Raw genomic sequence first — 26,219 nt, 5'->3', positions numbered from 1 at the left:
TGCAATCCTACAAAGTATGTTCTCTGACGCAATAGAACTAGAATTGATAACAATAAAGTTTCTAGGAAATCCAAATGTTTAAATTAAACAGCACTTCTAAACAACACAGGGGTTAAAGGGAAATCACAAACAATTTTAGAAAATATTTTAAACCCAATGAAGGTAAAAACATAATACATCAAAAATTATTAGATGCAGCTAAAGCAGTGTTTAGAGAGGAAATTTTATATTTTTTAATGCTTGTATTAGAAATTTAAAAGTCTAAATCAATGACCTAAGTTTCAACCTTGAGAGGCTAGAAAGAGGACCCAAAGAAAGCGGCAGGAAGAAAATGATAAAAATGAGACCAGAAAAATGAAATTAAAAAATAGATAAGCGGGCTTTCCTGGTGGCACAGTGGTTAAGAATCCTCCTGCCAATGCAGGAGACACTGGTTCGAGCCCTGGTCCGGGAAGATCCCACATGCCATGGAGCAACTAAGCCCGTGCGTCACAACTACTGAGCCTGTGCTCTAGAGCCCGTGAGCCACAACTACTGAAGCCCATGTGCCTAGAGCCCGTGCTCCGCAACAAGAGAAGCCACCGTCAATTGACACAACGCAGCCAAAAAATAAAATAAATAAAATAAATAAATTAAAAAAAAAAGACAAGCAATAGAAAAAACTTAACAAAAGCAAAAGTTGGTTCTTTAAAAAGATCAAGAAAATTGATAAATCTCTAGCTAGAATGATCCAGAAAAGGGGGAGGGAGTTAGTACAGGTACAAAACACAAACTACCAATAACAGAAATGAAAGAGGACATATCACTATATATCTTACAAGCATTAAAAGGAAAATAAGTAACTATTATAAACAACTTTATGCCAATAAATTCAACAATTTAGATGAAATGAACGAAGTCTTTGGAAAATAAATACAACTAATCAAAATGATAGATTTCTGACACAAAATGATAGAGAAAATATGAATTATCCAATATGCACAGCCTTCTGCACTCCAGGTTTCAAGCCCTCCAACCTATCCTATGTGCCACTGCTTGACTTGTCTTCCTTAAATATCTAGTGAATGTTCTCACTTCTACATTTCAAAACCTTCAGGAGTTCCTGTTCACTAACAATTCCTTGCCTAGTTTCATAATAATCTTCTACCATCCTCTAGCACATTCCTGAAGGCTAATCATGCCATTATCCCTCAGATATGCCAACCTATTGCATCAAATTCTTCTTTCACATACCCCTTGTCATCAATGCCATCCCATTTCCTGTCTGCCAAATCCTCAGCTATTCTTCAAGGTCCACCTGGGCGTCATCTCCTCCAAGAAGCTTTCCAGACTATTCCCAGCCCTCAGGGCCTCCCTTCTGGGAATTTCATGGCAACACAACATCATTAACACTGTTGTCCTGTGTATTAATCTTATTTTCCCAACTAAATTATAAGCTCTTTGAGGGCAAGGATTTTTTTTCAAACTTCTCTATCACGTAAGGCAATTATTCCAGGATTCAGCACATAGTAATGATTCAATAAATACTTGAAGTCTGTTGAATGAATATATCATACCAAGAACTTATTTCTATGGTTTTTATCAGGCTCTCTAGATTCTCATTCTGATCTCAATACCATCTTTAGCATCATCTCCAGGGATTTGCCAGACTTTTTCTAACAACCATATTCACGAAACATATGGTTACAATAAGCGGAGGTAGAGGGGAGGGAGAAGTAGTGCTAAAATTATATAAAGAGAAATAGGGTTTTGTAGGTCACAAAAGAAAAGGGGACTGACTTTTACAGTGCATTGCCACTAATATCTGCTAAGCATACACTAATACGAATAAGGTCACCGTCTCCTTGTCCTCTCCCCACCCTGAGTCCCTGTGGACATAACAAACCATGGGCTCCAGGCACACGGATGAGTTCCGCTTATACTTCTGAACACATCTGTTCCTTTCATTCATTATGTACCAACATCTGTTTGGGTACCAAGAAAAGATAACAATATCTTCTAAAAAGTAGCCAGTTACTAATACTTACCGCCTCTTACCATTCCATATAAATTCCCCCAAATCTATAAATATCTTAACTGTAACCAAGTACTATCAAAACATAGACTGCAAATCTATCTTATTTAAATTTTTCAAAAAATAATTTTACATTTACACTATAACTATCAACATCATTTGTGAATACACATACATTGAGGGGAAAAAATACATTTCCTTTGGGGTTAAAGTCACCAAGTAAAGAACTCCCTCTACACTAAAATCCTCTCAAATTCCCTTCCATTGATGACTTCCTAGCAAGCTTCCCTTTCATTTAAACCAAACATAGCTTTGTCTCTTCATTTCATCCCCCTTCTCTCTAATTAGATAAATCTGGTCGCTCTTCTCTCTAGACAGATTAAAAGGTTGGGGTGTTTTGTTTTTCCAGTATTTCAGAGTTCTAATCCTCAGAGCACTGTGATGACAGAAAGGATCCTGTGATTTAGAGCAGGCAGGCTCCAAGAAAATATATCTGAAGGAAATATAAAACACACACAACGAGGAGATTCTTTTGAATATAAACACACAGATTCCTGTAAAAGATAGTGGGTTACTCCAGCTATCTCCAGCCCTTGGCCCTGACCCGGGGTCCCGCAAGCAATCCTGTCCTTACCCAGATTGGAGGACGCTCGCCCCTCTGCAGCCCGGTCCTTGAGATCCTCAGCGATGCCCAGCTGCTGCTCATGGTACTGTTTAGCCCTCTCCAAATCCTGCATGCACCTGGCAGCATGGCCCAGGCCAGCATAGGCCCGCATCTCAATGGCCTTCTCCATCAACTCCTGAGCCAGCTCCAGCACGTAGTTGTGGTAAGACATGGCCTTGTCAAAGTTCCTCCTGTAGTGGTAGGCACTGCCCAGATTGCTGTAGGCGCGGGCCTCTTCTCGCTTGTTGCCCAGGTCCTTGGCTATCTTCAGATGCTGCTCATGGCACTGCACAGCATTCTCAAAATCACCCATGGCAATATACACAGCTCCCATGTTGCCGAGTTCTCGGGCTTCAGAAAGCTCATCTTTGGATTGCTTGGCGAGAAGAACACACTGTTTGTGACTGGCCAGTGCATTGGGGTAGTCTCCAATGGCTGTGTACACGTGGCCCAGACTGCTCAGGGCTGATGAAGCTGCCTGGAGAGAAAAGATAAGGCAGAGAAAAGAAAGCACATCAGAAAATGGCTTTGGTTTGTTTCAGCAGATAAAATGTTAGAGAGTTTGCCCATAACCATCCAATCCTATTTCTAATGGTGTTTCTACCAGTGGTCCTCAGACCTATGCAGAACTGAAAAAGCGCACATCCAAACAGCAAGTTCCTAATAAAAGACAATGGCAATTTAATCAGTAACATTCAATACCGAATCTCATAGAAACAGGTTGTGTGCCATATAACCTTCATCTTAGTTTAAAGAGTTGACATTTCTAATATTGTGATATTATATCTCTGTTAATAGCTATTAACCTCTGCAGTATAAGAAAATGTTGAAGAAAATCAAAATTAATTATTACATGTAATATAGCATAGGAAATTCATAGGAGAAATCCATGCTAGGCTCTTTGCACCCTGGGCATTTCTCAATTCTTGTCTTCTCCCAAAGCAAATGGATACATTAACGGCAAGGGAGATTTTTAGATAGATGATTGATAATTTTGTGACCCAGGACCCACTGGAGGGTCCTGTTCTCTTATCTTTGTTACCTCAATGTGACTTCATCAGTACTGGTTACTGTGGAGGGCTTAGATTAGATGAGCCCCAGAGGAAAATAACAGGGGAGTTAAAACTACATTTCTGAATGGGGTAGTCCCCACGGGGCCTCACCACCCCTTTTTAGGCTCACGTTGCTCTTCGAGCTTTGCTTTTCTTGCCTAGAGGCTCTCTTCTGACCCCAGCCTCTGTGCAGAAAGATGCTATCTTCCTAGTCCCCTCACACTGCTTGCCACTCAAGTAGTTCTTGTCTAAAGAAAAGAACATGAGCCCTTTTTGTCTTAAAGGTTTTAATGAAAATGACTCTATATTGGCATAGTGAACCAAAGGGAAACAAAAATAACAAAGGAGATGTTACACGGGGTCTAGAATCTTACGAAGTGCAGATAGTCTTAGATTCTCGTCTTTAGTTTCTAACTCCTTTGCAGAGACATAAAAGGGAGTTACACCGAGCTCTCCTGCGCTTCTTTTCATTCAACAACTTGCCTATCCTTCCCTTCCTTCACACCGTGCCTACAGCTAGAGCCACGTAGCCCCCTTTCTTCATGATGCTCCCTCTTCGTACCATGAATATGTGATCCTGGCAGAACAAAGGGTAAACTCTGTCACAAGTAGGCAAGTGATCTTCACCAGGGCCTCCAGGCTAGGGAATAACAACAAGGGAAGGCCGTCCCACCTGGAGTAAGGGTATTTCTTTATCAGATGTGTTCTATGTGCACTTCAGAACACTTTTATTAATATTTCATAGTTGTGAGTGATTTGCTACCCTATTTCTTTGCCTGCAAAATAGCAGTTTTGATCAAAATGACTGAGACTGACCATCTTTACAATGCTTGCAAATTGTGTATCTGCAAAAGGTTCCATATAGTTTTAAGTTGCTTTTATCATTTCACAGATGTTCCAACAAAAAGCTTGAGGAAAATAGAGAGGAAATAAACACTTAGAAATGTACTTTTGGGTTTGTTTGTTTTTTTTTTTTTTTTTAGTGGTGGAGAGCAGAAACAATTCCATGAAAATCACAATCCTGTAGCAATGTGATTCTGGCAGACGCAGCAATGATGTCACCCAAGAGCATGCCACTTGGACGTGTACTGGCCTCAGGTTCCTACTTCGGGAACCTCTTCAGGATCAGGGGTTAAGACTTCTTGTTGGCACAGTGCACATAGGCCTTTCTACTCCTCACAACTCCCCTCCCCACACCCGACAATCTCCTTTCCTCCTTTGCTGCAGGACGGGGGACTCAGTCTCTTTCCTTTCCTTCTGTAATTGGCCCTCCCCTCCTTACTCTCTGAGGTCCTTCTGTGCCCAAGCCAGGCTAGAGAGCAGGACACAGTCCACAAACCCTCCCACCTGCAAATCTTTGTTGCCCTCAAAGTAGAACACATGGCTCTTTCACTATGGACCTAGTGTGACTTAGAATCAGACACCCTTGGTTCAAAACTGCACTGCTGTTTACTAGCCCTGGGATCTTCAGAAATTTAACTTCTCTGAGCCTTGGTTTTCCAGACAGACGTTTCTACGTCCCAGGAACTGTTTTCAAACTTAGCCATGAGCCTCTGTCAAATGTGTAAACCATAAATAATTCACTAGATAATTCCAAATAGTAGATCTGGTTGGAGGCAATGAGCCCTTGAACACTGCAGGGAATAGATTAATAAGGCCTGGGGCAGGCACAGCACCCCAGGCATCACTGTTCTTAGAAACTTGTGGTATGTGGCAACTCCAAATGACAGCCCAAGGATCTTCTGCTTCTGGTTCTTCATTTCTGTAAATGCCAGGGAGACATAGGAGCTCATTTGCTGAAGCTCTCCCAAACATAAGGAAAGGGAGTATTGGGGCATTTCCCCTCTAGGGCTGTGAGGAAAGAGGGAAGGACTACTGCATTAGCTCTTCCCTGGCACCTTCCAGTTACAGGCAGCGCTATCAGGCTGGGACTCTTCATGCAGGTGTCCTGGAAACCAGCAACTCTAGAAAGGTCAATATAGTTTATGAAGCACACATCATAGCCTCTGAAACTAGAAAGGCAGCTTGATGTAGTATAAGAATGGAATAGAATTTAGAGTCAGAGGCCCTGGCTGTGTAACCCTGATAAGTCAATTCACTTCTTCACCTGTATTTTCTTTATATGTAAACTGTTCTGATAATGACAGCGTATGTACTTTCCAAGGTTAGGATGGGATCATATGAAGCAGTGCAAGTGAGTGTCCTGAGTAAACTGTAAAGTTCTCTGTAAATGCATCACTAAGGTGTGGATGGATGTTTTATGACTGCAGGCCGGCTGGGCTGAGCTCTGTTACCAAGCAGAAGCTAGTAACAGCACCAAAAACATCAGTCATTACAACCAAACATCTATATTCCTATCAGTTGCCACAGGAAATGAAGTCCAGTGTTTTACAGCTGCTGGGCAAATAACATGTGATGATATTTATCAGCTAAGTGAATTACAAATTAATCACTTGCCTTTGTTCCTGTTCCTGTGGAATAAGCTTAGATCTGAAACATGGTTTCAGGCTGTTAAGGAGAATCTGAAGACCCACTATCTACAGGGAAACACAGGCCCCACCTCAAGCAGATGCTGCACTTGCCACTAAGGTTCACACTGCCTTTGTATATTAATCTCTTTGAGATTTTTATGCTAGAATAGCAGCAGCTGCTTCCCACAGTGGAAACATTTTGGAACATCTGTATTTGAATACCAAAATGAACACAAACAGTTATGCTAACAAACTCTCTGGTTGGAATAAGACAATACTTTTCTCTTTTTACAAGATATAAATTACTCATGTTCTTGCCAAAGCATGATTTCCAGCTGCAGACTTAGCACACAGGAGTCATTACCCCTTGCTCTGTGACCCAAATATTTGCAGAAGAACTGCACCTGACGAGTCAGTTTCGTGGGACATGGAGCTAGAGAAGGAAATTTGCTCATATTTTTTTCAAACCACCTTTAAGGACTTTCAGTTTGAGACATGAAATAGAGAAAGTTTAAACTACCCAAAAAACCACACTGATGATACTACCATTAAACATTGTTTTGCAGAATTAAACGTGTTCCTCACAACTAGCATGTTTTTCCCTTTATTGTATGTATTTTCATAAGGGTTATATTTTGTGGGATGATTAAATGCACATATAGAGAATATCTGATATAACTGCTGATTGACTAATTGCATGTAGTTTTAAGAAAAGGGGAAATGCACCTACAGCTAGTACCAGAAATACAGTTTTTCATCTTCACTGTCCAAATCCACATGCACCTTGTATTCCTTGCCAGTTCAGTGCCCATGAACCCAAGGTACTGGGTTAACCACCTGCAACCCAAGAGGCAGAGGGATGTAGAAGAATAGGGGCAGACTCTGGAATCAGGCATGCATGGGTTCAAAGGACAAACTGTGTGATACTACACAAGTTATGCAACATCTCTGAGCCTCAGTTTCCTCATCTGTAAATGGGAATATTAATATCTCACAGTGCTCTGATAAGTACTACATAAGATAGAACTTGTAAAGAGCCCATTTCAAGGCTCACAGAAGATGCTCAAAAATTTTAGACTTTCATTTCTCTTCCTACCCTAACTTAGCTTTATTCCTTTCAAAGATGTGGTAGAAGATGACCAGAAAATAGAACATGATGTTATATGTCACCACAACTAAAAAAACAACACAAGAAGCGTGCCCCACTGATGGCAGGAAGGGTCATTATTTTCATACGCTAAAGCATATTACTCGTATTACTCTTCTGCAAGTGTAGACATAAGAAAATTCACCCTTTACTCCGGGGCATTTTGGAATCATTGGTATATCCAACACATAATGTTGGTAAAAGCACTTTAAGTGGTCAAAGCTTACATGGATATTAGAGTGTTTTGGGGTCTGTTGGTTGGTTCATTTGTTCATTCATTCATGTACTCAAGAAAATTCTCTAGACACAAACAGAGTCAACTAATTTTTGACAAAGGAACAAAGGTAATTATGGAGAAAGGACAGCCTTTTCAAAAAATGGTGCTGGACATATATATGGAATCTAAGGAAAAAAAAAAAAAAAGGCCATGAAGAACCTAGTGGCAAGACGGGAATAAAGACACAGACCTACTAGAGAATGGACTTGAGGATATAGGGAGGGGGAGGGGTGAGATGTGACAGGGTGAGAGAGTGTCATGGACATATATACACTACCAAATGTAAAATAGATAGCTAGTGGGAAGCAGCCGCATAGCACAGGGAGATCAGCTCGGTGCTTTGTGACCACCTAGAGGGGTGGGATGGGGAGGGTGGGAGGGAGGGAGATGCAAGAGGGAAGAGATATGGGAACATATGTATATGTATAACTGATTCACTTTGTTATAAAGCAGAAACTAACACACCATTGTAAAGCAATTATACTTCAATAAAGATGTTTTTTAAAAAAAAATGGTGCTGGAACAACTGGACATCCACATGCAAAGAAAGTGAATCTAGACACAGACTTTACACTTTTCATACAAATTGACTCAAAATGGATCATAGACCTAAATGTAAAATGCAAAACTATAAAACTCCTAGAAGATAAGAGAAATTCTAGGGGACCTAGGGTTTGGAAATGAATTTTTAGATAAAACACCAAAGGCATGACCCATGAAAGAAAAAATTGCTAAGTTGGACTTCATTAAAATTAAAAACTGTGCTCTGCAAGAGATACCATGAAGAGGATGAAAAGACAAGCTACAGACTGGGAGAAGATATTTGCAAAATACGTATCTGACAAAGGACTTGTATCCAAAATATACAAAAACAAAAAACAAAAAAACCTAAAACTCAACAAGAAAACAACCCAATTTTAAAATGGACAAAAGACCTGAACAGATACCTCACCAAAGAAGATACAGTTTTCCCCCAGCATCTGTGAGGGATTGGTTCCAGGAACCCCCACAGATACCAAAATCTGCGAATGCTCAAGTCCCTTATGTAAAATGGCATGGTATTTGCATATAACCTATGCACATCATCCCATATTCTTTAAATCATCTCTAGATGACTTATAATGCCTAATGCAATGTAAATACAATGTGAATAGTTGCTGGTACATGGCAAATTCAAGTTTTGCTTTTTGGAACCTTCTGGAATTTTTTCAAATATTTTTGATATGTGGTTTGTTGAATCTGGGGATGCAGAACCCATAAATATGGAGGGCCAACTGTATATAGGTGGCAAAGAAGCATATGAAAAGATGTCCCACATCATATGTCATCAGGGAATTGCAAGTTAAAACAACAATGAGATACCACTACACATCTATCAGAATGGTGAAAATCCAAGACAACTGACAATATCAAATCCTGGTGAAGATGTGGAGCAATAGGAACTCTCATTCATTGCTAATGGGAATGCAAAATGGGACAGCCACTTTGGAAGATGGTTGGGTAGTTTCCTACAAACATACTCATAGCATATGATCCAGCAATCATGCTCCTGCGTATTCACCTTAATGAAATGAACACTTAACGTCCACACAAAAACCTGCACGTGAATGTTTGTAACACCTTTATTCATAATTGTTAAAAACTGGAAGCAACCAAGATGTCTTTCAATAGGTGAACGAATAAATAAAATTTGATACATCCTTACAATAGAATATTATTCAGCACTAAAAGGAAATGATCTACCAAGGCACAAAGAGATATGAAGGAAACTTTAAATGTATATTCTTTAATGAAAGAATCCAGTCTTAAAAGACTACACACTGTATGATCTCAACTACATGACACTCTGGAGAAGGCAAAACTATAGAGAAAGCAAAAAGATCAGTGGTTTCAGCAGGAGAAAATGATAGATCACAGGGGATTTTTAGGGCAGTGAAACTATTCTGCATGACACTATAATCACGGATACAGGGCATCATACATTTGTCAAAACCCATAGGCTGTACAACACGAATAGTGAACCCTAGTGTAAACTATGAACTTTAGTTAACAATATTATATCAATATTGGTTTGTCAATTGTAACAAATGTACCACACTGATACAAGATGTTACCAAGAGGGGAAACTGAATGAGGAAGAGAAAGGGAATGTGGGAACTCTCTGTACTAGCTGCTCAATTTTCTGTAAATCTAAAACTGCTCTAAAAATGACGTCTATTAGTTAAAAATTAATAAATAAATTGGAGTTTTCCTCGTTGGGGGAGTGGGTAATTCTAGGAAATGGAAACAGCACAAGCAAAGGCATGAAGTATGACAGAGTGTGTAATGATTAGAGACCAAGAAGCTGGTTAGACCTGGGAGTGGGGATAGTGGCTGGAGGGGAGTCTGGAAAGGCGGGTTTGGATGAATTCTGTCTGTCCATCAGTTTGTAAAATCTAACGCATTTTCCATGTATGTTGTTTCATTTAATCATTAATAACAATCCTTTTAATTGTGTGTTGTTATTATTAAATCCATTTGTGAGATAACGCTAGACTCAAAGAGATAAAATGACATGCCTAAGAATACACAATTGATAGCACGGATGGCAACGCCAGGGTTCAGGTCCACAGACATCAGACTCTAGCTCTCGTGCTCATTTAACTACATACAGTTTATCCTCTATCGAAGAATTTACAATCCACCCAGGGAGCAATAACAGCCACAGGTTTAAGCAGGGGACTGACAAGATCAGATTTATACTTTCATGTATTTCCATGAAGTAGCTGAAAAGGAGGGAGATTGGTAGTAACGACAACAACAATATGCTTAACTAAAATAACAACTAATTAGAATACAGTAAGATCAATGTTAAGCACTAATGATATTAGGGTAGGCTTTAGGGATATTCACAAATATGCTGGCATCTCTGTTTCGAAGTAGGTAAGACTGCACATCACTGACTGCATGAAGTCAGGTGTGAGTGGCTACGTGACCTTCTTTGGCCAACAAATGTGATCACATCCATGTAAAGCTTTAAGAACCAGTGCGTACTTCACCACATTTTCTCTTCTCTTTGCTACACACTGCTCCATCAAAATTGAAATTTAAGTGACAATCATAGCAATGTGGGCCCTGGCTGACCTGTAATGAATACACAGCGGGCACAAGAAATAAGCCACTAAGATTTGGGAATTTACTATTATTGCAGCATAACCTGGCCTAGCCTGACCAGTACAATACTGAGCATAAATTAATAATTTTCATGCTCCAGTCACTATAGTTACAGTTAACACTATCTAGTGGTTCAATTATTTGAATTACCATAGGTTTCTGGGTGATGAAATTTTAGTCATTTTGATAGAAAAACTAAATTTGAGGAGAATTAGGTACTAAAAACAGAAACTTAGCTAATCTTTAAAAATCTGTATTAACCCAGATACAAGGGTCTACCTGGTAGTAATTTACCCACATTGCAGATCTATTTAGCAGGAATCAATAGCCACCCAAATACAAACCTGTAGAAACAGAAGACTGAATCATGTTCTGTGAGGTCTATACACTTCCTACAGTCTTAAATAACATTCACTCCCTATTTAATGAGTGTACTATAGCCTGAAAAATCTACCCTTAGTCAGCAACTGAGTTGATAAAGTAATTCTGTATAAAAAGTTAAATGATAGTCATGAATGTCTAGAGTTGCTTACTCAATAGCCACACAAAAACAACTGTACAAAAATAATCAAAAAAATGTGTAATCTATATTGTTGAGGACGTTGTCCATGATACCACCTGATGTCATCTTTATAAGGACCAGTGGAAAAATTTCTTTCAGATTTCAGTGCAGCTGCTATGGTTTTATCTTAAGAAAAATGTGAATCATATAAGCGGTCATGTTTACCTTTTTGTCTGAGTCACCAGGAAGCTTATGATTTAATACAGAGCCTCCTTTTAACAGCCAGATAGAATCCCATAATATGTACAAACTCTACCCTCGCTTCAGCATATGATATGATCCTAATCCTCTCATTACTCTGATTTCTTCCCTTTTATGTTTTGTTTCCTGCTCCCACAAATCCTTCTTGGATTACAATAGAGAAAAAACAAATCAGCAAAACAAAAACAACGAACAGTTAAATGTTAAGGCTCTTGGTAGGGAGAAAGCTTCCTGAAATGGAATCTCTAAGAATTGTGAACTCACAGCCACAGCCTGAAGAAGACATTTAAATACCACATAAACAGGGAAATTTTTAATTACATGGTCTTTAGTAGTCTTCAATCATTTCATGCTGTACATGCTCAATAACTGGTGTTGGGTTTATGATAATCAGTCTAACAAGTTTGTCCCAATTCCTAAACTTAGCGTTGGAGGAATATTCTGCAGTTGTTACTAAAAAGTAAGACAGTGATTTGTGTACATCTGAATTCTTTCTACCATATTACTATACCATAGTTGGAATAGTTGGTTTGAATCTATTACTATGAGCTTAGAGAGCAGTTAGTGACAGTTATAGCTTCTCCATAGGTAACCTGTCAGCTTTTCCTAATACTGTGGGGCCAGAGGAGCTTTCACAATAATTATTTTTATCAAAACTATATTAGGGTTGGAAGAATAATACAATGTCAGAAAGATCTATTACCTAGACCTAAGAGTTGCTATCACAGGTCATAAATTACTTATAATGCCCAGCATTAATACAGCAATGTTTTCAAACCAAGAATTTGTAAATGTCCTTTGCAGATGCAAATTAACAGATTAATAAGGAAACAAGCTTTCTTGTTTGAGAAGCTGGGATGACAGATTAGCTATTAAGAGCAATTTATAGGTCATAAGATATGAAAGTTGGCAAGAAACACTACCTCTGCTGGCTCTATAAATAGTAAAACTGCATTTAGCTTCCCAAAGGTATCCTGTTAGACATTTTAATTATACCATAAAAACTGCCAGAATTTATAATGAATTCATTTTTTTTTAAACTTGATGCTCCATGTAAACTTGATTCAATACAACAGGCATCTGTGCTATGTGCTGTAACTGCCAAGTTGCAGCCAATGCAAGAGTGTGTGCTACTTCCTCATGAAGGACTGCAAATGATGAGGTTGATGATGAACGACAGAGGAAAGAAATGTTCCTCCCTAACATCTCTTCCAGGTTACTTAAGGATTCTCCTCCCTCCTCTACATCTTAACACCTTCCACTGAAGCCATATGCTATCCCTCTAGAGAGATTTTTATAAAGAATTCCATTCTACATAGCTCTTTGGCCACAAGATGATGACCAAGTAATAATCCTAGAGTCTTGGTAGTCCTATTAGGGAGTTGAGTTTGATTGGGGATAAATTCTCTCACTCACTTGAAATAATCAATTAAGATGATTTTTGGAAAGTTATTTCCCACTCTCAGTTTCACCTACATCTTCAGTTTTATTTGGGGGAGTGATAGGCAGATAACTTAGTTTCAAATTAGTTTTTTACGACATAACTCACTCAAGTTTCTTATGCAATAATTTGACCTGGGTTAAGAGACATTCTACCATAGTGCTGTTTTAGTCCAGTCAAAACTATTCCATTCCACACTTGCCAGCCAACCTGAATTTTAGTAGACTATAAAACATCGTTTTGTAGGGAGTTGGAATGTAGTCAATCACCCTTTGAAGACCGAATCATAAAATCTGGCTTTGGCTGAGCAGGATATAATGGAGAAATGTGGAGAGAAAGAAAGATGGAAAACACATATGTGTTCAAGTGTAAATACAAGAGGCAGAAGAGACATTTCTTGGAAGGAAGAAAACCCAAGAAAAGGACAGCTTACTTGCTAGGACAAGCAGATAACAATTTAAACAAGAAATCTTTTAACTGGATGGAAAGGAGTCCTCAAGGATCCGGGAAAGATGTTAGGAAATTAAGAAACAACTGAGAACTTCTGCTACCATCCAGGAAGGAATATCATTATGGCCCTCCCACTTTAAAGAACAGGCCCTAATGCAGGCTGAGTCCTTCTGAAATTCATGGCTTCTAACTGTTCAGGAATAAATGGTCCACAATCTCAGCTCTCTGTACTTTCGCTCAGCCTGGCAGATTCAACTTCTATCCCTGTTGGATGATTCCAAACTCAGATTTCAGAATAAGAGACAGAGGATTTTAGAGCTGGAAGAGGCCTTATAGATCACCTAATTACATTGGTTTTCAAACTTTGTTTAAATCGAATTAAAAATACAGGGCTTCCCTGGTGGCGCAGTGGTTAAGAATCTGCCTGCCAATGCAGGGGACACGGGTTCGAGCCCTGGTCCAGGAAGATCCCACATGCCGAGGAGCAACTAAGCCCGTGCGCCACAACTACTGAAGCCCGCGCGCCTAGAGCCCGTGCTCTGCAACAAGAGAAGCCACCCAATGAGAAGCCCGCACACCGCAACGAAGAGTAGCCTCCGCTCACGGCAACTACAGAAAAGCCCGCGGGCAGCAACAAAGACCCAACACAGCCAAAAATTAAAAAAATAAATTTATTTAAAAGAATATATTAAAAATACATATGATTTATGTGATTAAAAGTGTTGTTGTTTAGGTTACTTAGACTAGGATGCACTTTTCTCCCCAGTACCCTTGGGAGCATCTATGGCACCCTGCAGGTTTGAAAACCACTTACCAATGTTACTTCTCAATGTCTTTAGATATAGAAACTAAGACCAAGAGATGTCAAGTACCTTGGCAGCAGGTCAACCTGCTAATGACCAGCAAAGGCAGGACTAGAGCCCAAATCTTCAGGCCCCCAGCTGGTACCCTCCTCACTGTGCTTTGCCCAGATTCCATCACACCATCTCACAGTCACCTCAAACTCAAGCCCTCACTGCCTTTCCTAAGTCTGTCTTGTGATTTCCATGATTAATGAAAGAAGTGAACGTTATCACTATTTCTTCCAACAACTAGTTAAAAGCTCAGTGTTATCATTGACTTTTTCCTTTCTTTTGGCCCTCATATTCAGCAGCCACCCAAGACCAGCTTTACTAGACTTGTGAAATTATAATTACACTAGTTTTTATTTAATAATCTTCACTTTAATGCCAATTATTTATATAAGAGAACCACTTAGAATTAATTTCTGACAGTGTTATTTTAAATAATAAATATTATCTTTAAAGTTATGTGATGATGTTAACAGATGAGGTTTGTAATATATTTTAAATACATACTGCTCTTCCCTCTAAAATCCAAGCCAGCTATTTAGTGACAAATTCAGTGGCAAACTTTAATAACTTCAGTAAAACTTTAGTAACTTTTCTAACAGCGACTGATTCTGTCTCCTGAATAATAATGAACTTGGTAATTCCAGGGTAATACAGCGACTAGAACTGTCTAGGTGTAAAACCTGTCTCTGCTGGCCATTTTCCTGACTCTTTGTCCTTGTTTCCTTACATATAAAGTGGAGGTAATGATATCTATCTCTTGGGATGGTTATAAGCATATACTTAAAGAGCTTAGAATTGTGCCTGGCACATTACAAGTATTCAGTTACTGCTAGCTGTTATTATAGATGCTAAATACCAATAAAATTGACTAAATTAAGTAATTTTAAAGTCATATATTTACATTCATTTAACCTGCTTTGCACATTTATTTAAAATTTAAATGTACTAAATTAGTGCCTGCCTTCCTCTCTCTCATTATATTAATTTAAAAACCTGAAAATGTCATTTCCCTTGTGTGACATTTGTCATTGTTCCTTTGGCACAGAAATTATTTGGGCATGCAAGCACATAAACATTCCTTTTTGGGAATCCCCAAAGAAAGAAGACATCACACCAAGATCTAAAAAAGGAACACAATAAGTTCACTGAAGAAAAACTAAAATTTTAATTAAGATCCTAAATTACACTTTAAAATATTAGCTTATTATAAAAATATCCAAACTGATAGGTTTGGATTAAATACAGGTTACACTGATAGATAAAATTTTTAATTACAACTGTGACCAAATTCTTCATCCTATTAGTTATTAAATGTGTTTTTCAGTGGTATGCTTGTTTTGGATAAAAGTAAATATCAGAAAATGTACTAAAGTGTTAAAGGAACTATGTTCTAAAGCAAAAAGACATGATTCATATATTTTCTATTTAAAGCAATAAGAAAAGATACAGGATATGGGTGAAGGGAAGAGGAACACAGCATGCGATAGGTCAGACTGGGTATTCTTGAAGCCAAGAGTTGTCTTATTCATCTCTGAAACTTCAGAGTCTATCATAATGCCTGGCACATAGCAGACACTCAGCAAACACTTGAAGAACAAACCAAACTGACAGTCATGGGACTTTCAGTCTGCACAAGGATATAAAAGAAGAAAACTCCATCCTCCAAGGTAAGAATGCCAGAATGAATGTGCGGTACCAATACCTCAACCTCTAGTTCTATTTAAGCAAAATTCTGATGCACTAAAACTTTCCTACAGCTCTAAGAATAGGAGGTCCATAGACATAGGTGTTTCTCAGCTGCCACTTTGGTGTCTGTATACCCAGAACTCACAGTCCTTCATCTCTGTCCTTGTCCTTCTAACTGCTGCTGCTCATCTAATCAGTCACATTCATGCTAAGTCTTACGAAATCTTCTCCCTTTTACCTTTAAATTGTTCACATGAGACATGAAATGATTAAACAGGAGCAACTATTATTTTTATTATAATACTGTTTTTCCTAAGAATGATTATAATGGTACCCCCAACTGGAGTCTAGGGAATTTAATCTGGGAGCCATTGAAATATTTCTTAGAAAAAATATAATAATAAGTATGATTATTATTCATTGAGAGCCAGGCAACCCACATTTCATCAAATCAAAGTTGCCATCAATTTAAGAAGCACTTTACAATATGTACCACAAATAAAGGGACCAAAATATTACAATTAAACAATGAGAACACGCTTTCCTATTGACTGTAAAATCATCCTAGAGATTATCATACTAAGCAAAGTAAGTCAGAAAGAGAAAGACAAATACCACATGATATCACTTATATGCTATCTAAAATACAACACAAATGAACATATCTACAGAACAGAAACAGACTCACAGATACAGAGAACAGACTTGTGGTTGTCAAGGAGAGTGGGGAAGGGAAGGATTGGGAGTTTGGGATTAGCAGATGCAAACTATTATATATAGGATGAATAAACAACAAGGTCCTACTGTATAGCACAGGAAACTATATTCAATATCCTGTGATAAACCATAATGGAAAAGAATATGAAAAAGAATATATATATGTATAACTGAGTCACTTTGCTATACAGCAGAAATTAACAACGTAAATCAACCATACCTCAATAAAATTTAAAAAAAATTTTTTAAATCATCCTGATTTCAGAGATACTAAAACATGAAAAAACGTGTATTTCAGAGTCAATAAATTATGATATATCAGGTGCCTTATTTACATCATCCCAAATCCCCACCAGACCTCTCAGAGGTAGGAATTTTTACCTTTATTTTGCAGATAAGGAAACAGACCACATTAAGCAATTGCTCCAAAGTCAAGGTAACTAATAAAATGACAAGGTTGGGGTTTAAACGTAGGCCTACCTGACTGCAAATCTGAATATTTCCATCATACGGCACTTCCTCCTCCAGAAATCTCAGACAAAAAATGAGGAAAACAGCAAGAGCACTTGCTCTGAAAGGGACTAGTTATTATTGCTGTTCACAATTAGGTGCTTAGAACAGCTTAGCAGGCAGGTGTTTCTAATTTGCAATATTTAATAAAAATGGCTATTGTCAAATTCTATCACAAACTGGATACAGACTCAGAATTTTTCCAGAACCAAAGGAAAAAATAACCTGCAACAATTAGCCAACATTGCTGTTTTCTGAGTAAAATAATGTTTTACTCTCTACCTCCTAGATATAAAAACTACCTTTGGATGGCTTCAAGTTTGCCAACCAACCTTTGAGTCTCAAAAGAGATGTATTTTATTTGATTAATATTATCCTCAGGATTATATATAAATGCTGAGATATGAAATGAAAAGTTTAGGAATGTGCCAAGTCTAGGACTGGTTAATGTGTCTGGCATGCCTGAAAAATCCCAGAAAGCTGCTCCCAAATGTCTGCAATTACAGACATTCGAAAGATGTGTTATGATTCAGGTTTAAGTTTATTCCATTTAGGGACAGAGATGGTTTTCAACAGTGGTATTGGGCTATGAGTTCAGGCAGGACCGTTTAAATGTGCCTTAGTAATAATGTATGTGTGCTGGGAGGAAGAAAGAATTAGCCCAACTTTTCGAATGGCAGGGTCTATTTCCAGAAGGTTCCATTCAAAGTATTATGGTATTAAATAGAGACCGCTGTAAGTTGTATAGTTTTATGGAAACCTCAGAAGCCTCTTTCTGAAAAAATCTGGGATTAGAATGGATTGGTTTACCTTGCTCATAGTAAATGGTGAAAGGGGAGGTGATGATTCGGTCACCGTTAAAGAGAAAAAGCAGTGGGAAGGAGAAGATGAAGTGGTGAGTGATGACACTTTTGTTGATGCCCCCTTCCAGATGGGGGTGGAATACAGCCTTTTCCTGCTCTGGCTTCTGCCCAAGAAAGTAGCAGCACATTTTCCCCAAAATAAAGCACATGTTGTATCATATTTTATTACACCTAAAGCTTATTTTACCTAATTTTTATAGTTCAGAAGAAGAGGAAATGAAGGAGAAAACAGGAGGATAAATAAAGTTTTGCTTTCCAAGTTCTAAGGTTACTCTATTGGTAGTCACTTCATTCTGTGCTTACTTATGTGCCTGGAATCTAAGAAAACTAGATAGAAATGTGGAATAGAGGGAGTCATTAAGTGAGAGTAAGGGTTAAGATTAACCTCTTGTGTATAGAAGGGATGCAAAATAAAGAATGGAAAGAAGTGGAAAAACGCCAGTACTAAAACATTAATCTACCAGAAATAGTTTTTCATAAATGTGAAAGTGCGACAACTTGAATTTAATTTAAAAGAAACACAAAGCCTTGATTCGCATACAGTGAGTTGTCAAGAACTTGGATTTTTTTAACCTAATTTTTAGTGTAACAAAATTAAACTTGCTGAACCGGTGATAAAAGGCAAAGGCCACTATCCACAACCATTCTAGGCTTCAGTCAGGGATTTACCCGTCTTTTACAGCAGCATCCAGATGTGCCCAAGTGAGTTACATTTCCCCCTGGGATGCTTCCCCTAACATCTTCTCTCTAACAAGATAAATAGTGGTCTTCACACTTCTCATGGGTGCCATCAGAGGCAAAAAACAGAATAGTGCTTTAAACATGTGTTGGGTACTTGAGAGCAATGTGGTGATTAAGTCAGCTGGGGGCATCAAGGATGTGCTTCAGGGGGTTGGTAATAAGAGTCTGGGAGATATATTCATCATTGGATACTTAATAAAATCCTCCATATAACAATGCCTGCTGGGAATTCTAAGTAACTTGAGCATACTGTGAATAACTGCTGCATTCAAAGGAGACTGGCCTCATCCAATGGCAGAATCTAGAATGGCATTGTAGGCACTTTGCTTCCAGAGACATCAAGAAAATGAATGCTTTGCAAAATTAACAAAGAAGAGTTAAAATTTATTTACTCACTCATTCATTCAACAAACATTTGAGAGCCTACTGTGTCCTAGGCCCTGAGAAGATAAAGACAAATGAGACAAGGCATCTGCTGCAAAGTCACTCCCAGCCTGGGAGACAGACTGAGAAAAGTAGATGCAATAGACCTCTGGGTGACTAGGACACATAGAAATCCCCAAGTTTCTCAGCTTCTGTCAGAAATCTCAGTAAAACAACAGTGAAAGAATAAAAAAACCCTGCAAACCCATAAAAACAAAAAGATTGAGAAAGATGCCAGCAGAAGACAGATATCCACCAAATTCTGGAGGATGGAAAGCAGATGGATGCGTGGTAACTGATTTAGTAGGACAGGGAAAACGGAAACTAAACTGCTTGCAAGGAGGAGCGCCAAGTCCAGCTGCAGAAGGCTGGAAAGAAGCAGGAGTTGTGCACGGAGGCTTCTGAAGTTCAGGGGAAGGGATGCAGGGTTGAAACAGAGGATGGGATATAAATTTATATAAGAAGCAATGAGAGCCTAGAACTGCTCCCCCAATCTGGCAAAAGATGGAAGCCTACTTTCTGCAGATGTTTAGAGATGAAGATAGAAGTGAAACGCTATACTAAACAAACGGGGAGATCAGTAAAAATCTGCATTCTGAATGGAGAGAGTCTCCTCACCCGGCACCCCTCTCCACATTACAAGTCCCTTTGCTCTGCTCAGTTTCTGCTAAGCTGGCAGCTACATGTATATCTTCTGGCAGCGGACTGGAAGTTTCTGGGGAAATTGGTCCAAAGATGTGCACATACTAACATGAGGGGATTCCCCAAATTAAAAAAAAAAATCTCTGTCTTTTCAACTTGCATTGACGACCCACCCAACCATACGGAGGCTCTCGTCAGTTCTTAGTGCCTCACTCCTAATGTGCGCAGCTGGCCAAAGATTACCAGACACTTGAGGAAATCTCTAACATGAAAGACAACAACCAAAACAAACAAACAAATTAAGAGGGAAGAGATACAATTAGAGGATGAAAAAAAAAACCTTTCAAAATAATATCTTCAGGGACATAAATTAACAAACTGCAGCCATGAACACAAAGTACCACACAGAGGAACATTCAGAGAGAAGGCTTCAAAATTTTAAATGACAGCAGAAAATAAGTGTATGAAGTAGAACAAACTGAAGAAGAATATTACATCACAGGAAGTAGGATTTGAAACAATAACAAAGAAACAGAAAAGAGGGAGAAGGAGAGATAATCCAATTAGAGGATCAACCCAAGAAGCCTAACATCTGACTAATAAAGCTCTAGCCCTGGAGAACAAAGAAAAAGGACAGGAATAAACAGTCAAAAAAAATTTTTTTAAGAAAATTTCCCAGGGGACTTCCCTGGTGGTGCAGTGGATAAGAACTAGACCCCACATGCATGCTGCAACTAAGAGTTCACATGCTGCAACGAAGGAGCCCATGAGCTGCAACTAAGGAGCCCTCCTGCCACAACTAAGACCTAGTGCAACCAAATAAATAAATATTAAAAAAGAAAGAAAGAAAGAAAGAAAATTTCCCAGAAATTTTACACATGAGACCTAGATAATGAAAAGGAAGGAAAAAAGCCCACTATGAACAGGAAATATTCCAAAGAAAAAAAATCTGCTAGGCTCCCCTGGTGGCGCAGTGGTTGAGAGTCTGCCTGCCAATGCAGCGGACACGGGTTCGAGCCCTGGTCTGGGAAGATCCCACATGCCGCGGAGCGACTAGGCCCGTGAGCCACAATTGCTGAGACTGCGCGTCTGGAGCCTGTGCTCTGCAACAAGAGAGGCCGTGAGAGTGAGAGGCCCACGCACCGCGATGAAGAGTGGCCCCCACTTGCCGCAACTAGAGAAAGCCCTCGCACAGAAACGAAGACCCAACACAGCCATAAGTAAATAAATAAATAAATAAATAAAATTTTTTAAAAATCTGCTAATAAACAAATAATTAGGAATCAGAGTAGCACTGGGCTTTTCAACAGCAATTGAAAGCTAAAAGACAATGGATCAAATACTGTCAAAATTCTGCGAGAATATCATTCTAATCTAGAATTCTATTCCTAGCCAAACTATCAGTCAAGGTTGAGAGCAGAATTAAAGAATTTTGAGACACTTAAAGTCTCAAAAACTTTACCTATCATGCATCTTTTCTCAGGGAGCTAATGAGGGTGTGCTCCAGTAACATATGGGTATAAACCAAAAAAGAAGATGCAATCTAGGAAACAAAGGCTACAAGACAGGAAAGAGGCAAAGGGAATTCTCAGAATCACAGGGGAGGGCAGCTGTGCAGGAGCCTACAGAACAATGGGTTAAGTTTGGAGCAGTACAGAAAGGCCTGCAAGAAGGATTTCTCCAGAAAAAAATAAAAGGTTTAGATTATCTGATATGTTTGGCACTCTAGAAAGGAGTTTTCTAGTTTAGTTGGAAAGTCTTATGTTAGTGACTGGCACACAGAAAAGCAAGCAAAACCACAGCAACAACAAAAACTAAAGTAGTAATTAATTCTGATTTTGCAATAGGGAAAGATCACTGGGCAGTGTGAAGAATGGACTGTGGCAGGGGAGATAGGTTAGGAGTTGAGTGACAAAGTGTGGAAGAAGTTACAGGGCTTGAACCAGAGCAACAGTAGTAGGGATAAAGGGGAGGCCAATTTAAGGGAATGGAGAGCTAGGAGGGTAACTCCTGATGCAAGTTCAATCTGTAACCTTAACCACACAGTCTTGCTGATGAAGAGCTGAGGCAAAAAGAGAATTTTAAAAGAAAAAAAAAAAAGGGAGCATCATCATAATCAGTTAATTAACTGGGTGGAATACTAAGCATTGCTTTTCTCATTAAGATGCCTAAGTAGTTTCAAGAGGACTCAACAAATCTAGCTACTACTAGACCATTGTGCTGGCCCTTCATAAGCAACAGGATTAGGAAGGTATTGTTATTCCCCATTTTACTAATGAGGCCTGGAGAGGTGAAGTAATGCACCCATGGTCACCCAGCTGAAAAGCGTCAAAGGATTCAAACCCAAGCCAGCTGTCCCCACAACCTAGTCTCTTAACTGCAGGGTTCATTCTAATAACTACTTAATATAATAATTATCACCTCCTGAGTACTCTGTGTCAGGCTCTGGGCTAAATATTTTACATGTGTTAACACATTTAATCTTCAGAACAATCTTATGAGATAGATACTAGTATCATCCCCATTTCACAGGTGAGAGATAAAGTGATCTGCCGAAGGCCATCTAATTAGTAAGTGCTAGGATTCAAGCCCAGTCACTCCAGCTTATTAAGAATGAGCTGCACTATAGGGTGCTGCCTCCTGTGCCACTGGACCATATCACCTTCTCTGAAGTTACCTTGATTCCTCTAAATCTCCTTCTTTCCCTAGATCCAGTAATGGGCAATGATGGGCAAATCTTACTGAGGTATGTATGTCTAATGTAGCACATGGTGGCCTGGCGGCCAGCAAACATGCTTTATTTGGTTCATGCAGTGTTTTTTTGTTTCTCTTTTAATTAGGAAATCTCATACAAAAATCCAGGTTTTCAACTTCCCTAGGGAAAAAAAAAAACAACAAACCCAGATCTGACAACACCAACCCATATTCTCTCTCACACAGGAAAAACCACCTAACTGAGTAATGGCTGTCCCTGTCAGATACTGCGTGTATGCGTTTTCAAGTTCTCCATAGATTCCACCACTCCCCACATCAAACACACTGCATTCATTTGCAGTACTGCCTGGCTCCCTTGGGCATCTGCCTTTTGAGACCCCTGTTCTTACGTCAGACCTTTCACACCCTGGGCCTCTTTATCTCACACCTGTGTTGCTTTAACAGCCTCTTAACAGGTCATCCAGCCTCTAGCCCCTCCATCTACTACTCCATTAATTTCCCTAAAGTGTAGCTCTGATTATGCCATCCTTTGCTTAAAAACCTTTGATGACTTCCCAGTGCCTACTAATCCAAACCCTAGGGTTGGCAAGTAATGATTTTCACAATTGTGATGCCAACCTTCTTTTTTACTATTATCTCCCTCCTAACAACCCAGACCTCCTGGCATATTTGTTGCTCTCTAAACATCCACCTCATTTCCTGCTTCTAGGCCATGGTCCATATTTGTGTTAAATTTTTAATGATAAGAAATATTTAAATGCAAGTTTATTTTTTCAAATTATGCTAGAGGCTTCTTTAAAACTCCTGGTTTATAAGATCAATGGAGAAATAAAGGATTATCAAGTAAATGGAGATGGAACAATTGGTTAAAAATATACAATTTTTTAAAATCAGATAGATTAAAAAAGGTTAAACATAAAAAATAAAACACAAAAAACTAGGAGATATAGGAGATTACTTAATCTCTGAATGGGAAGGGCTTTCTAAGCCTAGATACAATAGAAATCCCAAAGAATAAAATCAAAAGATATGACTGAATAAAAAATTTAAATTTATTTATGTCACAAACATCATAAAGGAAATTAAATAGCAAAAAAATCCTGAAAAAAATATCTGTCACAAATAAAGGATGAAAGAACATATAATTTACCAAAAAAAGTGAAAAAAAAATCAAACATGAAAAATTCATCTTCATTAGTAATTAAGGGAACACAAAAGAAAAGATTCAACTTCAACTTTCAAAAAGCAAAGAGTAAAAACATAATTTAAAAAAAACTCACTGTATTGGTGAAAATGAAGTGAGGAGGGTACTTTAGGGCACTGTTGTAGGAATATAAACTGGTGAAGCCTTTCTGAAAAGCAACCTGACAGAACAAATCAAAGGCCCTAAAAATGTTCTTTGACACAATAATTTTTCTTCCAGACTCAAGACCAGGAATTTTCAACTTTGGCACTATTGATATTTGGGGCTGCATAATTCTTTGCTGCGGGGGTCTGTCCTGTGCACTGGAGGATGTTTAGCAGCATCTGGGACCTCCAACCATTAGATAACTCTTAACAACTCTCTCCCACTCCACCCTTTGGGAAGGATACACACCAATTGGACAAAAGTGTTACTTTAGAAAAAAAAGGGGGAGGAATAAAAGGTACATTCATTTTACCTGTAATATTTTTTAAATTTACCATGAGAATCTACCCATGTATTTTTTTTTTCGTGCCTACTTGCTTTTTAAAATTTTTTAATTTTCTTATTTTTTTATACAGCAGGTTCTTATTAGTCATCAATTTTATACACATCAGTGTATACATGTCAATCCCAATCTCCCAATTCATCACACCACCACCACCACTACCCCCGCTGACACTTTCCCCCTTTGGTGTCCATACGTTTGTTCTCTACATCTGTGTCTCAATTTCTGCCCTGCAAACCGGTTCATCTGTACCATTTTTCTAGGTTCCACACATATGTGTTAATATACGATATTTGTTTTTCTCTTTCTGACTTAACTTCACTCTGTGTAACACTCTCTAGATCCATCCACATCTCTACAAATGACCCAATTTCGTTCCTTTTTCTGGCTGAGTAATATTCCATTGTATATATGTACCACAACTTCTTTATCCATTCATCTTTCGATGGGCATTTAGGTTGCTTCCATGACCTGGCTATTGTAAATAGTGCTGCAATGAACATTCGGGTGCATGTGTCTTTTTGAATTATGGTTTTCTCTGGGTATATGCCCAGTAGTGGGATTGCTGGGTCACATGGTAATTCTATTTTTAGTTTTTTAAGGAACCTCCATACTGTTCTCCATAGTGGCTGTTATCAGTTTACATTCCCACCAACAGTGCAAGAGGGTTCCCTTTTCTCCACACCCTCTCCAGCATTTGTTGTTTGTAGATTTTCTGAGGATGCCCATTCTAACTGGTGTGAGGTGATACCTCATTGTAGTTTTGATTTGCATTTCTCTAATAATTAGTGATGTTGAGCAGCTTTTCATGTGCTTCTTGGCCATCTGTGTGTCTTCTTTGGAGAAGTGTCTATTTAGGTCTTCTGCCCATTGTTGGATTGGGTTGTTTGTTTTTTCAATATTGAGCTGCATGAGCTGTTTATATATTTTGGAGATTAATCCTTTGTCTGTTGATTCGTTTGCAAATATTTTCTCCCATTCTGAGGGTTGTCTTTTCGTCTTGTTTATGGTTTCCTCTGCTGTGCAAAAGCTTTGAAGTTTCATTAGGTCCCATTTGTTTATTTTTGTTTTTATTTCCATTACTCTAGAAGGTGGATCAAAAAAGATCTTGCTGTGATTTATGTCAAAGAGTGTTCTTCCTATGTTTTCCTGTAAGAGTTTTATAGTGTACGGTCTTACATTTAGGTCTCTAATCCATTTTGAGTTTATTTTTGTGTACGGTGTTAGGGAGTGTTCTAATTTTATTCTTTTACATGTAGCTGTCCAGTTTTCCCAGCACCACTTATTGAAGAGACTGTCTTTTCTCCATTGTATATCCTTGCCTCCTTTGTCATAGATTAGTTGACCATAGGTGCGTGGGTTTATCTCTGGGCTTTCTATCTTGTTCCATCAATCTATATTTCTGTTTTTGTGCCAGTACCATATTGTCTTGATTACTGTAGCTTTGTAGTATAGTCTGAAGTCAGGGAGTCTGATTCCTCCAGCTCCGTTTTTTTCCCTCAAGACTCCTTTTGCTATTCCGGGTCTTTTACCCGTGTATATTTATATACTTTGATTTTTTTTTAATTTCAGAAATAAAATATACAAACATATTAACAGTAATTATCTTTGAGTCATGAAACTGGATGACATTTGTTGTTTCTGTATAATTTATCTAAAAATACTGATTTAAAATTTTTTTAAATAACATTAACCTTATTTTTGAAGAAAAGAACAAAGACTGAAAAAGATATTAAAATGTTAATAGTGCTTTCAGATGGGAAAAGAGATGACATGCCATTTTTGTTTGCCTTTTGACCATTGCTTTCTAAATTTTCTACCACAGCATACACTAATTTACAATTCAAAAGAGTTTTGCTTTTTAAAAATCCTAGTCTTAGCTCTATTCCAGGAGGGCTAAGGCTAGCACCCGGGTCTGCTGAGAGCCAGTGCTCATGGAAGACTC

General features: G+C 38.5%; 1 protein-coding gene across 4 annotated transcripts in view; it reads right to left on the bottom strand.

The window, feature by feature from the left end:
* TTC28 (tetratricopeptide repeat domain 28) overlaps positions 1–26,219 on the bottom strand; it is a 651,841-nt gene that overhangs the window by 164,361 nt on the left and 461,261 nt on the right. For all 4 annotated transcript variants that reach the window (XM_036874395.1, XM_036874394.1, XM_036874393.1 and 1 more), the window contains one exon: positions 2,649–3,156. In XM_036874395.1, the coding sequence (XP_036730290.1) occupies positions 2,649–3,156 (508 nt within the window). The remainder of the gene's footprint in view (positions 1–2,648; positions 3,157–26,219) is intronic.

The sequence above is a fragment of the Balaenoptera musculus genome, chromosome 14 (assembly GCF_009873245.2).
Source record: "Balaenoptera musculus isolate JJ_BM4_2016_0621 chromosome 14, mBalMus1.pri.v3, whole genome shotgun sequence".
NCBI lineage: Eukaryota > Metazoa > Chordata > Mammalia > Artiodactyla > Balaenopteridae > Balaenoptera > Balaenoptera musculus.
The sequence above is the reverse complement of the archived record's forward strand: the minus strand, read 5'-3'. Positions and strand labels throughout refer to the sequence as shown.